Genomic DNA, 16,666 nt, shown 5'->3' on the forward strand with positions numbered 1-16,666 from the left:
GTATATAGAGGATGTGTCCTGTGTGGTGTAGTATATAGAGGATGTGTCCTGTGTGGTGTAGTATATAGAGGATGTGTCCTGTGTGGTGTAGTATATAGAGGATGTGTCCTGTGTGGTGTAGTATATAGAGGATGTGTCCTGTGTGGTGTAGTATATAGAGGATGTGTCCTGTGTGGTGTAGTATATAGAGGATGTCTCCTGTATGGTGTAGTATATAGAGGATGTGCCCTGTGTGGTGTAGTATATAGAGGATGTGTCCTGTGTGGTGTAGTATATAGAGGATGTGTCCTGTGTGGTGTAGTATATAGAGGATGTGCCCTGTGTGGTGTAGTATATAGAGGATGTGTCCTGTGTGGTGTAGTATATAGAGGATGTGTCCTGTGTGGTGTAGTATATAGAGGATGTGTCCTGTGTGGTGTAGTATATAGAAGATGTGCCCTGTGTGGTGTAGTATATAGAGGATGTGTCCTGTGTGGTGTAGTATATAGAGGATGTGCCCTGTGTGGTGTAGTATATAGAGGATGTGCCCTGTGTGGTGTAGTATATAGAGGATGTGTCCTGTGTGGTGTAGTATATAGAGGATGTGTCCTATGTGGTGTAGTATATAGAAGATGTGCCCTGTGTGGTGTAGTATATAGAGGATGTGTCCTGTGTGGTGTAGTATATAGAGGATGTGCCCTGTGTGGTGTAGTGTCACTTTCCTTATTCTGCCCGCATCCTTCGTACCTTTCTGTTGCAGTCTTCAGATCCTTAAAATGACGATGAAACGTCACGACCTCTGTCCATAACCCCAGGAGTCGGGCGTTCTCACCCTGTATGCGACCTTTGTAAACCTGAATGAGAAAACCACCTCTTTCATCTGTGCACAGAACAAGAGACTGTCGACATTTTCACTATATAATACTGCAGCATCGCAGTATATAGAACATGCAATCGAAGGTTAAATCCTCAAAGAGGAATAAAAATAAAATTGTAAGTATAAATAAATAAATATATATATATATGTATATATATATATATATATATATATATATATATATATATATATATATATATATAATTGCCTTATTCTGTCTGTCTGTCTGTCTTGCTCCAAAATTGTGTCCTTACGGTGACACAAAGCTGATTGGCCGCTGGGCTCGCCATGGCCCCGCCCCCCCGCACGGATTGGCCGCTCGCCCAGGCAACTCGCCCACGCCCCGCCCCCCTCACGCAATGCACACTCGCTCTGGCCCCGCCCCCCGCACGCATTCCCCGAACCGACCGACACGGAGCCACGACTCCCAGGTGAGTACTGTACCCCGGGGAGCCCACATAAGCGTACGCCGCCAACCCAGCCGACACATACCCTCGCATTGCTGAGGTTGCCGCCGTATGCTGGTGTGGGCTCCCGTGCGAGCGGGGGACGGGATACGCTGGTAACCATGGTAGCATAGTTACCAGCGCATCAAGGTCCTGCAGCAGCGGAACATACACACACGCACGCACACACACACACACACATCAGATCACACTCACTCACACATCACATCGCATCCACACACTCACAACATCCTGGGATATCGCTTGCTTCTCGGCAGCGATACTGTGCGTGCAGTGACCTTCCTGGACCTGCCAGAGGATCACATGGCCAGAAGCATGTGGTATCTCCGGATGTTGTGAGTGTGAGCGCGTATGTGCGATATCGTCAATGTGTGTGTGCGTGAGTGTATGCGATCGGGTGTGTGTGAGTGTATGCGATCGGGTGTGTGTGAGTGGATGCGATCGGGTGTGTGTGAGTGTATGCGATCGGGTGTGTGTGAGTGTATGCGATCGGGTGTGAGTGAGTGTATGCGATCGGGTGTGAGTGTGTGTGTGTGTGTGTATGAGATCGGATCTGTGTCGGCAGAGGAGCACGGCGTGCTGGCGGAGGCTGGGAGGAGAGAGGCTGATCCTGGGGGAGGCTGAGGCTGGGGTAGGCTGGGAAGAGAGAGGCTGATGCTGGGGACAGAAAAGGCTGATGCTGGGAGGAGAGAGGCTGATGCTGGGGACAGAAAAGGCTGATGCTGGGAGGAGAGAGGCTGATGCTGGGAGGAGAGAGGCTGATGCTGGGGACAGAAACGGCTGATGCTGGGAGGAGAGAGGCTGATGCTGGGAGGGGAGAGGCTGATGCTGCGGGCAGAGAGGCTGATGCTGCGGGCAGAGAGGCTGATGCTGCGGGCAGAGAGGCTGATGCTGGTGCAGCATGGGGGATGGAGCACGATGGGGAGTGCGCAGCATGGGGGATGGAGCACGTTTGGGAGTGCGCAGCATGGCGGATGGACCACGTTTGGGAGTGCGCAGCATGGGGGATGGACCACGTTTGGGAGTGCGCAGCATGGCGGATGGAGCACGTTTGGGAGTGCGCAGCATGGCGGATGGAGCACGTTTGGGAGTGCGCAGCATGGCGGATGGAGTATGTTTGGGAGTGCGCAGCATGTCGGATGGAGCACGTTTGGGAGTGCGCAGCATGGCGGATGGAGCACGTTTGGGAGTGCGCAGCATGGCGGATGGACCACGTTTGGGAGTGCGCAGCATGGCGGATGGAGCACGATGAGGGGTGTGCAGCATGGCGGATGGAGCACGTTTGGGAGTGCGCAGCATGGCGGATGGAGCACGTTTGGGAGTGTGCAGCATGGCGGATGGAGCACGTTTGGGAGTGCGCAGCATGGCGGATGGAGCACGTTTGGGAGTGCGCAGCATGGCGGATGGAGCACGTTTGGGAGTGCGCAGCATGGCGGATGGTGCACGATGGGGAGTGCGCAGTATGGCGGATGGAGCACGTTTGGGAGTGCGCAACATGGCGGATGGTGCACGATGGGGAGTGCGCAGTATGGCGGATGGAGCACGTTTGGGAGTGCGCAGCATGGCGGATGGAGCACGTTTGGGAGTGCGCAACATGGCGGATGGTGCACGATGGGGAGTGCGCAGTATGGCGGATGGAGCACGTTTGGGAGTGCGCAGCATGGCGGATGGAGCACGTTGGGGAGTGCGCAGCATGGCGGATGGACCACGTTTGGGAGTGCGCAGCATGGCGGATGGAGCACGTTTGGGAGTGCGCAGCATGGCGGATGGAGCACGTTTGGGAGTGCGCAGCATGGCGGATGGAGCACGTTTAGGAGTGCGCAGCATGGCGGATGGAGCATGTTTGGGAGTGCGCAGCATGGCGGATGGAGCACGATGGGGGGTGTGCAGCATGGCGGATGGAGCACGTTTGGGAGTGCGCAGCATGGCGGATGGAGCACGTTTGGGAGTGTGCAGCATGGCGGATGGAGCACGTTTGGGAGTGCGCAGCATGGGGGATGCAGCACGATGGGGAGTGCGCAGGATGGGAGATGTAGCACGATGGGGAGTGCGCAGCATGGGGGATGGAGCACGATGGGGAGTGCGCAGGATGGGAGATGTAGCACGATGGGGAGTGCGCAGCATGGGAGATGTAGCACGATGGGGAGTGCGCAGCATGGCGGATGGAGCACGTTTGGGAGTGCGCAGCATGGCGGATGGAGCACGCAGCATGGGGGATGCAGCACGATGGGGAGTGCGCAGTATGGCGGATGGAGCACGTTTGGGAGTGCGCAGCATGGCGGATGGAGCACGCAGCTTGGGGGATGCAGCACGATGGGGAGTGCGCAGTATGGCGGATGGAGCACGTTTGGGAGTGCGCAGCATGGCGGATGGAGCACGCAGCTTGGGGGATGCAGCACGATGGGGAGTGCGCAGTATGGCGGATGGACCACGTTTGGGAGTGCGCAGCATGGCGGATGGAGCACGATGGGAGGTGCACACCTCCCCCCAACACACACACACACACACACACACACACACTGGGAACCACAAACACCGCCCTACACAGACACCCACACACACAGACAACGCTGCACACACACAACACCCAACACACAAACACCGCGGCATACATAAATATACGCACATACCGCACAACACACACACTGCACAAAACATACCTCCCCCAAAACACACCACACCCACACAAACCGCGCAACACACACACACACACAACGCTACAGACACACAGCGCTCCACAAACAACGCAACACACACACAACACCGCTCTCACCCCCCGCCACACCCAGACAACACCCAGAACATGTACAGTGCCCTACACAAACACTTGGTAAGTACACACAACAACATCTATACATATATATAACAAAAATCATACATGAACTACACAATACGTAAATTCTAGAATACCCGATGCGTAGAATCGGGCCACCTTCTAGTATATATATATAAATTATACACACGCACACATACAGTTAGGTCCAGAAATCTTTGGCCAGTGACACAATTTTGGCGAGTTGGGCTCTGCATGCCACCACATTGGATTTGAAATGAAACCTCTACAACAGAATTCAAGTGCAGATTGTAACGTTTAATTTGAAGGTTTGAACAAAAATATCTGATAGAAATTGTAGGAATTGTCACATTTCTTTACAAACACTCCACATTTTAGGAGGTCAAAAGTAATTGGACAAATAAACCAAACCCAAACAAAATATTTTTATTTTCAATATTTTGTTGCGAATCCTTTGGAGGCAATCACTGCCTTAAGTCTGGAACCCATGGACATCACCAAACGCTGGGTTTCCTCCTTAATGCTTTGCCAGGCCTTTACAGCCAAAGCCTTCAGGTCTTGCTTGTTTGTGGGTCTTTCCGTCTTAAGTCTGGATTTGAGCAAGTGAAATGCATGCTCAATTGGGTTAAGATCTGGTGACTTGACTTGGCCATTGCAGAATGTTCCACTTTTTTGCACTCATGAACTCCTGGGTAGCTTTGGCTGTATGCTTGGGGTCATTGTCCATCTGTACTATGAAGCGCCGTCCGATCAACTTTGCGGCATTTGGCTAAATCTTGGCTGAAAGTATATCCCGGTACACTTCAGAATTCTTCCGGCTACTCTTGTCTGCTGTTATGTCATCAATAAACACAAGTGACCCAGTGCCATTGAAAGCCATGCATGCCCATGCCATCACGTTGCCTCCACCATGTTTTACAGAGGATGTGGTGTGCCTTGGATCATGTGCCGTTCCCTTTCTTCTCCAAACTTTTTTCTTCCCATCATTCTGGTACAGGTTGATCTTGGTCTCATCTGTCCATAGAATACTTTTCCAGAACTGAGCTGGCTTCATGAGGTGTTTTTCAGCAAATTTAACTCTGGCCTGTCTATTTTTGGAATTGATGAATGGTTTGCATCTAGATGTGAACCCTTTGTATTTACTTTCATGGAGTCTTCTCTTTACAGTTGACTTAGAGACAGATACACCTACTTCACTGAGAGTGTTCTGGACTTCAGTTGATGTTGTGAACGGGTTCTTCTTCACCAAAGAAAGTATGCGGCGATCATCCACCACTGTTGTCATCCGTGGACGCCCAGGCCTTTTTGAGTTCCCAAGCTCACCAGTCAATTCCTTTTTTCTCAGAATGTACCCGACTGTTGATTTTGCTACTCCAAGCATGTCTGCTATCTCTCTGATGGATTTTTTCTTTTTTTTCAGCCTCAGGATGTTCTGCTTCACCTCAATTGAGAGTTCTTTAGACCGCATGTTGTCTGGTCACAGCAACAACTTCCAAATGCAAAACCACACACCTGTAATCAACCCCAGACCTTTTAACTACTTCATTGATTACAGGTTAACGAGGGAGACGTCTTCAGAGTTAATTGCAGCCCTTAGAGTCCCTTGTCCAATTACTTTTGGTCCCTTGAAAAAGAGGAGGCTATGCATTACAGAGCTATGATTCCTAAACCCTTTCTCCGATTTGGATGTGAAAACTCTCATATTGCAGCTGGGAGTGTGCACTTTCAGCCCATATTATATATATAATTGTATTTCTGAACATGTTTTTGTAAACAGCTAAAATAACTGTACATATATATATATATATATATATATATATATATATATATATATTTGAAATTCTGAAAAGCCTAGAAGTAAAAATATTTGGCTTTGCAGCATCCGTAAAAGTTTAATTATTTAAAATATGAGAGTAATTGACCTGCGCACTAAACACTGTAAAGATTAAAGAGAATAAAATTATTAGTTTCCTAGTTTTTGGTCATCGCAACTCCCCCAAAAATGAAACAAATAATAATGAAAACACTGTATGTACCTCACAACGGTATCAATACAAAAAGTGCATCTTGCCCCTAAGAACAATCCGTCACACAGCTGCATCGATGGAAAAAAAATAAAAAGAATTGACATTCACATCTCAAAAAATGACAACACAGATAAGGTGTGGTATTTCGGGTACCCCGGGTGCTGCTCACCTGCCTCTCGGCGTCCCAGTCCATCTCTTTTCTCTCCAGTTCCTGTATGGCTCCGGACCAGTCGGCCGTCAGTTTGTGGATATCTTCCCCCAGCAGCTGATTGGCCTCCTGCGTCCGCACCAGATCCTGCCGGAGTAAAGCGTTTACTGCCGCCAGACTCTCGCATCTGCACCAAAAGGAGCGGAATCGTCACTTATCAGAGACCACAACCCCCATCATCCCGGCGAGGAGTCCTGCACGCACCTCTGCTGCTCTTCTTCCAACTTTCGAAGAGCTTTCTCCAACTCCAACTCCCCGCGGCTCTGCAACAGAAGAATAATAGAGGCGCTGGTTACAAAAGCTTCTACAGAAGGGTAAGATTAGCACGTGACATCGGTCTCATCGAATAGTGTCACTTATTAGTCATAACCAAGTGTAAATGTTTTGCATGAACTGTTCCTTTAAATATAAAGGGCGTGTACATAAACATTGAAGAGATAATGGCAAATGTAAATAATTATCACCAATTTTCAGCTATATGATATCAGTGAGTGTGACCCCTGGGAGCCCCGACAAGCGGGAGAGAATTCATTCCTCTATATACTGCAACAGCTAAGTATCACTGTCTATAGTGCAAGCGATCAAATCATCGCAGGTTCAAGTCTCCTAAAGAAAGACTTAAAAAAAAAAAAAAGACTCATAAAATTGTGTCACAAACACTGAATTTTTGAATGGTGTCAGTCAAAACTAGAATTCATACTGCATAAAAAAAAGAGAATTTTGTTTACTTACCGTAAATTATTTTTCTTATAGTTCCGACATGGGAGACCCAGACCATGGGTGTATAGCTTCTGCCTCCGGAGGACACACAAAGTACTACATTAAAAGTGTAGCTCCTCCCTCCGAGCATATACACTCCCCGGATGACAAATCCAACCAGTTTAGTGCCAAAGCTGAAGGAGGACATCCACCCATAAGTAGAGATAGAGGTTCCGGTTATTCCGGGTTTTACTCTGTCTACAACAACAGTCGGTGAAAACACACGGAACAAGAAAGCTGCCAACAGGCAACAGGGAGGGTGCTGGGTCTCCCATGTCGGAACTATAAGAAAAAGAATTTACGGTAAGTAAACAAAATTCTCTTTTTCTTCATCGTTCCTTATGGGAGACCCAGACCATGGGACGTCTCAAAGCAGTCCATGGGTGGGAAATAAACAGAAAACTGACAAGTAGGCGAAACCTAACTTCACAAATGGGCGACAGCCGCCCGAAGAATGCGTCTGCCCAAGCTCGCATCTGCCGAAGCATGAGCATGCACTTGGTAGTGCTTCGAAAGGGTGTGCAGACTAGACCAAGTGGCAGCCTGACAGACCTGCTGAGCCGTACCCCAAGCGGCACCGACAGCTCTGGTCGAGTGCACCTTAATCCCCGGCGGGGGAGGCACCTGAGAACATTGGTAGGCATCGGATATGGCCGACCTAATCCAACGAGCTAGGGTCGGTTTAGAAGCCGAGAGACCCTTGCGCTGACCTGTGGTCAGCACAAAAAGAGAGGTGCACCGCCTAAAAAAACAGCGGTGCGTGACACAGATCCGGAGCGTCCGCACCAAATCTAAAGCATGCAACGCTTTCTCAAAGCGATGCACAGGGGCCGAACAAAGGGAGGACAATGAAATGTCCTGATTAAGGTGGAAAGGAGACACCACCTTAGGGAGAAGGCCCGGAGTCGGACGGAGAACCACCTTGTCTTGGTGAAAAAAACCAAAAAGGGTGACTCCGAAGAGAGCACAGTCAAATCAGAGACTCTCCTGAGAGAAATTATGGCCACCAGAAAGACCACTTTCTGTGAAAGACGAAACAACGAAGCCTCCCTAAGAGGCTCAAAGGGGGGTTTCTGTAAGGCCATGAGGACCAGATTAAGGTCCCAGGGATCCAGAGGCCGCCGGTAAGGCGGAATGATGTGAGGTGCGCCCTGCATGAAGGTGCGCACCTGGGCCAGTCGGGCGATACGCCGCTGGATCAACGCTGACAGAGCCGAGACCTGTCCCTTGAGGGAATTGAGGGACAGTCCTAGCTGCAGGCCGGACTGTAGAAAGGACAGGATGGTCGGCAAGGAAAAACGGCCAAGGAGCATGGCCGGAAGAACGACACCAGGACAGGAAAATTCTCCAAGTTCTGTGGTAAATCCTGGCCGAGGAAGACTTCCGAGCCTGAGTCATAGTGAAGATGACCTCGGAAGGAATGCCTGAAGCCGTAAGGATTCAAGGCTCAAGAGCCACGCCGTCAATCTGAGAGCCGCAGAATTCTGACGGAAAACGGACCTTGTGAGAGAAGGTCTGGCCGGTCCGGGAGATGCCACAGCACCTCTACGGACAGATGGAGCAGGTCAGGGAACCAAGCTCGCCTGGGCCAGTCTGGGGCGATGAGTACGACCCGACGACCCTCCATTCTGATCTTGCGCAGGACTCTGGGCAAGAGAGCTAGAGGGGGAAACACGTAGGCCAGACGGAACTGGGACCAATCTGGAACCAGGGCGTCCGCTGCCAAGGCCTGAGGATCGTGGGAGCGAGCCACGTAAACCGGGACCTCGTTGTTGTGCCGGGATGCCATTAGATCCACTTCCGGAGTGCCCCGCCTGCTAAATTGACCGGAACACTGCCGGATGCAGGGCCCACTCGCCGCTGTCCACGGTTTGACGGATGAGATAATCTGCCTCCCAGTTTTCTACGCCTGGGATGTGGACTGCGGATATGGTGGACTTGGAGTCCTCCGTCCATTGAAGGATACGTTGAACTTCCAACATTGCTAGGCGGCTGCGAGTCCCGCCTTAGGGATTGATGTAGGCAACTGCTGTCGCGTTGTCTGACTGGACTCGAATGTGCTTGCCCGCCGACAGGTGGTGAAAAACTACGAGAGCTAGGAGTACAGCCCTGATTTCCAGCACATTGATCGAGAGGGCTGATTCGGACGGAGTCCAAGTGCCCTGTGCTCGGTGGTGGAGAAACACTGCTCCCCAGCCGGATAGACTGGCATCCGTGGTGAGAATCACCCAGGACGGGGCCAGAAAGGAGCGTCCCTGGGACAGAGAGAGGGGCCGAAGCCACCACTTAAAGAGAGCTCCTGGTCAGTGGCGACAGAGCCACCAGCCTGTGCAAGGAAGAGGTTCCTTGTCCCAACAGCGGAGAATGTCCAGCTGCAGGGGACGCAGATGGAACTGGCAAAGGAAACCGCCTCCATTGACGCCACCATCTGACCCAGCACCTGCATGAGGTGCCTGATGGAATGACGGCGGAGCCTCAGCAGAGAGCGAACCGCCAGATGAAGGGACTGCTGTTTGTCTAAGGGCAGCTTCACAAGTGCCAGCAGAGTCTCGAATTGCATCCCTAGGTACGCAAGTTCCTGGGTCGGGGTCAGAGTGGACTTGCAAGCGTGGCGAGAGTGAGCGAGACACTCCGCTGAGAGTGAGCGAGACACTCCGCTGAGAGTGAGCGAGACACTCCGCTGACAGTCTGCACTGGATGAAGCCCTGACTAGAAGGTCGTCCAGGTAAGGAATCACTATCAACCCCTGGAGGAGCAGAACCGCAACCACTGCTGCCATGACCTTGGTGAATACACGAGGGGTCGTGGCTAACCCCAAGGGGAGAGCCATGAATTGGAAATGTTCCTCTCAGATTACAAAACGTAGCCAACGCTGGTGTGAAACTGCGATTGGCACATGCAGATAGACATCTCTGATGTCGATGGATGCTAAGAAATCTCCTTGGGTCATTGACTGATCGCAGAGATTCCATGCAAAATTGTCGCACCTGAACATGCTTGTTGAGAAGCTTGAGATCCAGGTCGGAAGGCACCGTCCTTTTCGGGGACTAGGAAGAGATTTGAGTAGAAATCTCAGAATCGTTCCCAGTCGGGAACTGGTACAATTACTCCAATGGCCTGCAAGAATGCCACGGCCTGTGAGAAGGCGGCGGCCTTGGAGCAGGGGGGATTGACAGAAAAAAATCTGTTTGACGGGCTGGATAGAATTCTATTCTGTAGCCGTGGGAGATGGTAACCCACACCCACTGATCGAAGACATGTTGAAACCACACGTCGCCCAAGAGGGAGAGCCTGCCACCGACCAAGGACGTTACTGGCGCGGCCAGATAATCAAGGGGAGGCTGCCTTGGTGGCAGCAGCTTCTGCCGACTTAGGACGCGGCTTCATGCGCCAGTTGGTTTACGGACCTTGGCTGAGTTAGTGGACGAGGCCGAGGGCTTAGAGGACGACCAGTTAGAGGAACGAAAGGAACGAAAACTCGACTGGTTCCTGCCCTGAACAGGTTTCCTGGGTTGTGGCATGGAAGAACTCTTCCTGCCAAAAACTTCCTGAATAATTTCATCCAGTTGTTCACCGAATAGACTGGTCCCAGCAAAAGGGAGCCCAGCGAGGAACTTCGTAAGAAGCATCTGCCTTCCACTCTCGAAGCCACAGGAGCCTGCGGATAGCGAGGGAAGTAGCCGAGGCCACCGCAGTGCGGTGACAGTCTCCAGCATAGCAGACATGGCATAGGATGAAAAGACTGAAGCCTGGAAGTTAAGGCAACCATTTCGGGCATAAAGTCCCTGGTGAGGGAATGCATCTCCTCCCGAGAAGCAGAGATGGCTTTGAGAGCCCGCACTGCTGCAAAGATGGGGAGAACGAGGCCCCTGCCGCCTCATATATAGATTTGGCCAGAAGGACAACCTGGCGGACAGTGGGATCCTTAGAGAGGTGCCGTCAGCCACTGATACAACTGTCCGGGCTGAAGTCTAGACACCGGAGGGTCCACCCTTGGTGAATGAGCCCACTCCTTGACCACCACTGGTGGAAGGGGGAAACAGTCATCAGAACCACGCTTTGGAAAGCGTCTGTCAGGACAGGCTCTGGGCTTGGTCACAGTGACCTGAAAGCTGGAGTGGTTAAGGAACACACTCCTTCTTCTCTTAAGGTATACTGATGCTTTTCTGCCAGAGAGGGGTTACTCCCCTGATACAGGCGGATTGAGGTCCAGTACAAATATAATGGACGCAATCAAATCATTAGCATCTGCGTCACTTTCGGACAGATCAATGGGGTACATGGAGAAGCGTCCGAGCCCCCAGTAAGGCATCCTCCTTGTCCTGCGAGTCAGCTCGTGAACCAGAGCCGCGGGGCGAGGAGGGAAAGGGGACCCTGCGTCTCCATTTTAGGAGGACGGGGTCTGAGACCAGATGAAGAATCCTCTGTGAGCTTTGCTGAGCGAGCCGTAGCAGCAGAAGCGCCCTGAGGAGGGGGCTGATGCATGCTCAGCAGTGTCCGGGACAGTTGTCCCCTGGAGAGAGGGATTCTGCCCAAGCCGGGGGTTCAGCCACCGGAGCCGGAGCAGCCGGAGGGACCACTGGGGATGAGCCTCCAGGCTGAGGCACCACTATGTTAGAGCAGGCATCACAATGTGGTTATGTGCTCGGTACAGGCAGTACGAGTCTACATGCAGTGCATAATAAGAACAGCCTTGCAGCCTTGCAGCCTTGCTCTGATGTGAGACATGCTGCAGAAGTGGGGGCTCTGTCCAGAATGACCCCCAGCAGAGTATATAAACAGAGTATATAAGCAGCTGCACAACCGGAGGTTGTGGCTTGCCAGAATGGCGTCCGCAGCGAGGAGAGGGGGCGGGGCCTACTCTGAGAGCGGGCTCCGGAGGGCAAATGAGGTATACAGGGGAGGGAATCTTTCCTCAGTGAGGAGTGTCCCTTCCCTGTGCTGAGCAGCCGCTGGGCGGAGCCACACTGTCCCACTGCACTGACTGACATGCAGGGGAAGAGAATCGAAACTAGGCCTCAGGCGAAGCCGGGGCCTAGATTTAAACATGCGGCCAGCGTGCGGGCACCATCGGCGCGGTTCTCCAGTGAAAACTGGAGAACCGGCCAGAAATGTTAACACAGTTATATAACACACTCTCCCCAATATATAAGGTACAAGGGACCCCTGGAAAGACCACTGTCTGTGGTAATAACGTCTCAGTACTTAGCTTGTGAGACGCAGGTGCCAGGTCCCTGGGAGGTGAGCGCTCCGTCCGGCAGGATCCTGAAAAGGGCTGCGGATGGAGACCGGTCTCCTGCAAAGCAGGGAGAACCGAGATGGCTCCCACTTCAAGCCAGAGCCCGAGGGATGGTGAAGGAGCGCGGCATGAAAAAGGGCTCCAGCCCTGAAATCAACCTTAACAGCACCGCCGACACAGTGGGGTGAGAAGGGACATGCCGGGAGTACAGATTGGACCCGCTTTTCTTCCAAATCTTTGAAATCAAAAATCAAAAATCAGAGGATGCATGTGTGTGTGTGACCTCCTGAACACAAAGCATTGAACTGGTTGGATTTGTCATCCGGGGAGTGTATATGCTCGGAGGGAGGAGCTACACTTTTAGTGTAGTACTTTGTGTGTCCTCCGGAGGCAGTAGCTATACACCCATGGTCTGGGTCTCCCATAAGGAACGATGAAGAAAAAGAGAATTTTGTTTACTTACCGTAAATTCTTTTTCTTATAGTTCCGACATGGGAGACCCAAACCATGGGTGTATAGCTTCTGCCTCCGGAGGACACACAAAGTACTACACTCAAACGTGTAGCCCCTCCCTCCGGGCTATATACACCCCCTGGATGACAATCTACCCAGTTCAGTGCAAAAGCTGAAGGAGGACATCCACCCATAAGTAGAGATAGAGTAAAACTCGGAATAACCGTAACTCTGACTACTAACAACAGCCGGTGAAACACACGGAACAAAAAAACTGCCAACAGGCAACAGGGAGGGTGCTGGGTCTCCCATGTCGGAACTATAAGAAAAAGAATTTACGGTAAGTAAACAAAATTCTCTTTTTCTTTATCGTTCCTTATGGGAGACCCAAACCATGGGACGTTCCAAAGCAGTCCATGGGTGGGAATAAACCAACTGAGAAGTAGGCAAAACCTAACTTCACAAATGGGCGACAGCCGCCTGAAGAATGCGTCTGCCCAAGCTCGCATCTGCCGAAGCATGAGCATGCACTTGGTAGTGCTTCGAAAAAGTGTGCAGACTGGACCACGTGGCAGCCTGACAAACCTGCTGAGCCGTAGCCTGGTGCCTGAAAGCCCAGGAGGCACCGACAGCTCTGGTCGAGTGCGCCTTAATCCCTGGCGGGGGAGGCACCTGAGAACACTGGTAGGCATCGGTGATAGCCGACCTGATCCAACGAGCTAGGGTCGGTTTAGAAGCAGCGAGACCCTTGCGCTGACCAGTGGTTAGCACAAAAAGTGAGGTGCACCGCCTAAAAACGGCGGTGCGTGACACATAGATTCGGAGCGCTCGCACCAAATCCAAGGTATGCAACGCCTTTTCAAAGCGATGCACAGGGGCCGGACAAAGAGAAGGCAATGAAATGTCCTGGTTAAGGTGGAAAGGAGACACCACCTTAGGGAGAAAGTCCGGAGACGGACGAAGAACCACCTTGTCTTGGTGAAACACCAAAAAGGGGGATTCCGAAGAGAGAGCAGCCAAATCAGAAACTCTCCTGAGAGACGTTATGGCTACTAGAAAAACAACCTTCTGTGAAAGTCGAGACAAGGGAACCTCCCTGAGAGGCTCAAAGGGGGGTTTCTGTAAGGCCGTGAGGACCAGATTAAGGTCCCAGGGATCCAAGGGCCGCCGGTAAGGAGGAATGATGTGAGATGCGCCCTGCATGAAAGTGCGCACCTGAGCCAGTCGGGCGATACGCCGCTGGAACAATACCGACAGAGCCGACACCTGTCCCTTGAGGGAATTGAGGGACAGCCCTAGCTGTAGACCGGACTGTAGAAAAGACAGGATGGTCGGCAAGGAGAACGGCCAAGGAGCATGGCCGGAAGAACGACACCAGGACAGGAAAATCCTCCAAGTCCTGTGGTAAATCTTGGCCGAGGAAGACTTCCGAGCCTGAGTCATGGTGGAGATGACCTCAGAGGGAATGCCTGAAGCCGTTAGGATCCAGGACTCAAGAGCCACGCCGTCAATCTGAGAGCCGCAGAATTCTGGCGGAAGAACGGACCTTGAGAGAGAAGGTCTGGGCGGTCCGGGAGATGCCACGGCACCTCTACGGACAGACGGAGCAGGTCTGGGTACCAAGCTCGCCTGGGCCAGTCCGGAGCAATGAGAATGACTCGACGGCCCTCCATTCTGATCTTGCGCAGAACCCTGGGCAAGAGCACTAGAGGGGGAAACACATAGGCCAGACGGAACTGAGACCAATCTTGAACCAGTGCGTCTGCTGCGAAGGCTTGAGGATCGTGGGAGCGAGCCACGTAAACCGGAACCTTGTTGTTGTGCCGGGATGCCATTAGGTCCACTTCCGGAGTGCCCCACTTGCGGCAGATTGATCTGAACACTGACGGGTGCAGGGCCCACTCGCCGCTGTCCACGGTTTGACAACTGAGGTAGTCGGCCTCCCAGTTTTCCACGCCTGGGATGTGGACTGCAGACATGGTGGACTTGGAGTCCTCCGTCCACTGGAGGATTCGTTGAACCTCCAACATCGCCAGACGGCTGTGAGTCCCGCCCTGGTGATTGATGTAGGCAACCGCTGTCGCGTTGTCCGACTGAACTCGAATGTGCTTGCCCGCCAACAGGTGGTGAAAGGCTAGGAGAGCTAGAAACACAGCTCTGATCTCCAGCACATTGATCGAGAGGGCTGATTCGGACGGAGTCCAAGTGCCCTGTGCTCGGTGATGGAGAAATACTGCTCCCCAACCGGAGAGGCTGGCATCCGTGGTGAGGATCACCCAGGACGGCGTCAGGAAAGAGCGTCCCTGAGACAGAGAGAGGGGCCGAAGCCACCACTGAAGGGAGCTCCTGGTCTGTGATGACAGAGCCACCTGCCTGTGCAAGGAAGAGATCCGCTTGTCCCAACAGCGGAGAATGTCCAGCTGCAGGGGACGCAGATGGAACTGAGCAAAGGGGACCGCTTCCATGGACGCCACCATCTGACCCAGTACCTGCATGAGGTGTCTGATGGAATGATGGCGGTGCCTCAGCAGAGAGCGCACCGCCAGACGAAGGGACTGCTGTTTGACTAAGGGCAACTTGACAAGTGCCGGCAGAGTCTCGAATTAAATCCCTAGGTACAAAAGCACCTGGGTCGGGGTCAGAGTGGACTTGGGCAGGTTGACAAGCCACCCGAACTGAACTAGCGTGGCGAGAGTGAGAGAGACACTCCGCTGGCAGTCTGCACTGGATGAGGCCTTGACTAGAAGGTCGTCCAGGTAAGGAATCACTGCCAACCCCTGGAGGTGCAGGACCGCAACCACTGCTGCCATGACCTTGGTGAATACTCGAGGGGCCGTGGCTAAGCCGAAGGGGAGAGCCACGAATTGGAAATGTTCCTCTCCGATCGCAAAGCGTAGCCAACGCTGGTGTGAAACCGCAATAGGCACATGCAGATAGGCATCTCTGATGTCGATGGATGCCAGAAAATCTCCTTGGGTCATTGAGGCAATGACCGATCTCAGAGATTCCATGCGAAAATGCCGCACCTGAACATGCTTGTTGAGAAGCTTGAGATCCAGGATGGGTCGGAAGGAACCGTCCTTTTTGGGGACTAGAAAGAGGTTTGAGTAGAAACCGCTGAACCGTTCCCGGGCGGGAACCGGAACAATTACACCGTTGGCCTGCAGGGATGCCACGGCCTGAGAAAAGGCGGCGGCTTTGGAGCAGGGGGGGTGGACAGAAAAAATCTGTTTGGCGGGCTGGAAGCAAATTCTATCCTGTAGCCGTGGGAGATGATATCCCGCACCCACTGATCGGAGACGTGTTGCAACCACACGTCGCCAAAGTGGGAGAGCCTGCCACCGACCAAGGACGTTGCTGGCGCGGCCGGATAGTCACGAGGAGGCCGCCTTAGTGGCAGCGGCTCCTCCGGTCTTTTGAGGACGCGGCTTCGCGCGCCAGTTGGATTTACGATCCTTGGCTGCGGTAATGGACGAGGCCGAGGGCTTAGAGGATGACCAGTTAGAGGAACGAAAGGAACGAAACCTCGATTGGTTCCTGCCCTGGATAGGTTTCTTGGCTTTAGCTTGTGGCAAGGAAGTACTCTTCCCGCCAGTAGCTTCCTTAATTATGTCATCCAGCTGTTCCCCAAACAGCCGGGACCCAGTAAAAGGGAGACTCGCAAGAAACTTCTTAGAGGAAGCGTCTGCTTTCCACTCTCGAAGCCACAAGATCCTTCGGATCGCGAGGGAGTTAGCGGAGGCCACCGCCGTGCGGTGAGAAGCCTCCAGGATGGCAGACATGGCGTAGGATGCAAAAGCCGAAGCTTGAGAAGTTAAGGCATCCGTCTCAGGAATAGAGTCCCTGGAGAGGGAATGAATCTC

General features: G+C 52.6%; 1 protein-coding gene across 1 annotated transcript in view; it reads right to left on the minus strand.

Annotated features, from left to right (window-relative positions):
* Positions 1-16,666, minus strand: part of LOC142310687 (uncharacterized) — an 80,799-nt gene that overhangs the window by 51,057 nt on the left and 13,076 nt on the right. Inside the window, exons 4-6 of the mRNA XM_075348268.1 lie at positions 6,557-6,615; positions 6,314-6,479; positions 727-833 (exon numbers count right to left, since the gene is read on the minus strand). Coding sequence (XP_075204383.1) covers positions 727-833; positions 6,314-6,479; positions 6,557-6,615 — 332 coding nt within the window. The remainder of the gene's footprint in view (positions 1-726; positions 834-6,313; positions 6,480-6,556; positions 6,616-16,666) is intronic.

This window comes from Anomaloglossus baeobatrachus, chromosome 5 (genome assembly GCF_048569485.1).
Source record: "Anomaloglossus baeobatrachus isolate aAnoBae1 chromosome 5, aAnoBae1.hap1, whole genome shotgun sequence".
NCBI classification, from domain to species: domain Eukaryota; kingdom Metazoa; phylum Chordata; class Amphibia; order Anura; family Aromobatidae; genus Anomaloglossus; species Anomaloglossus baeobatrachus.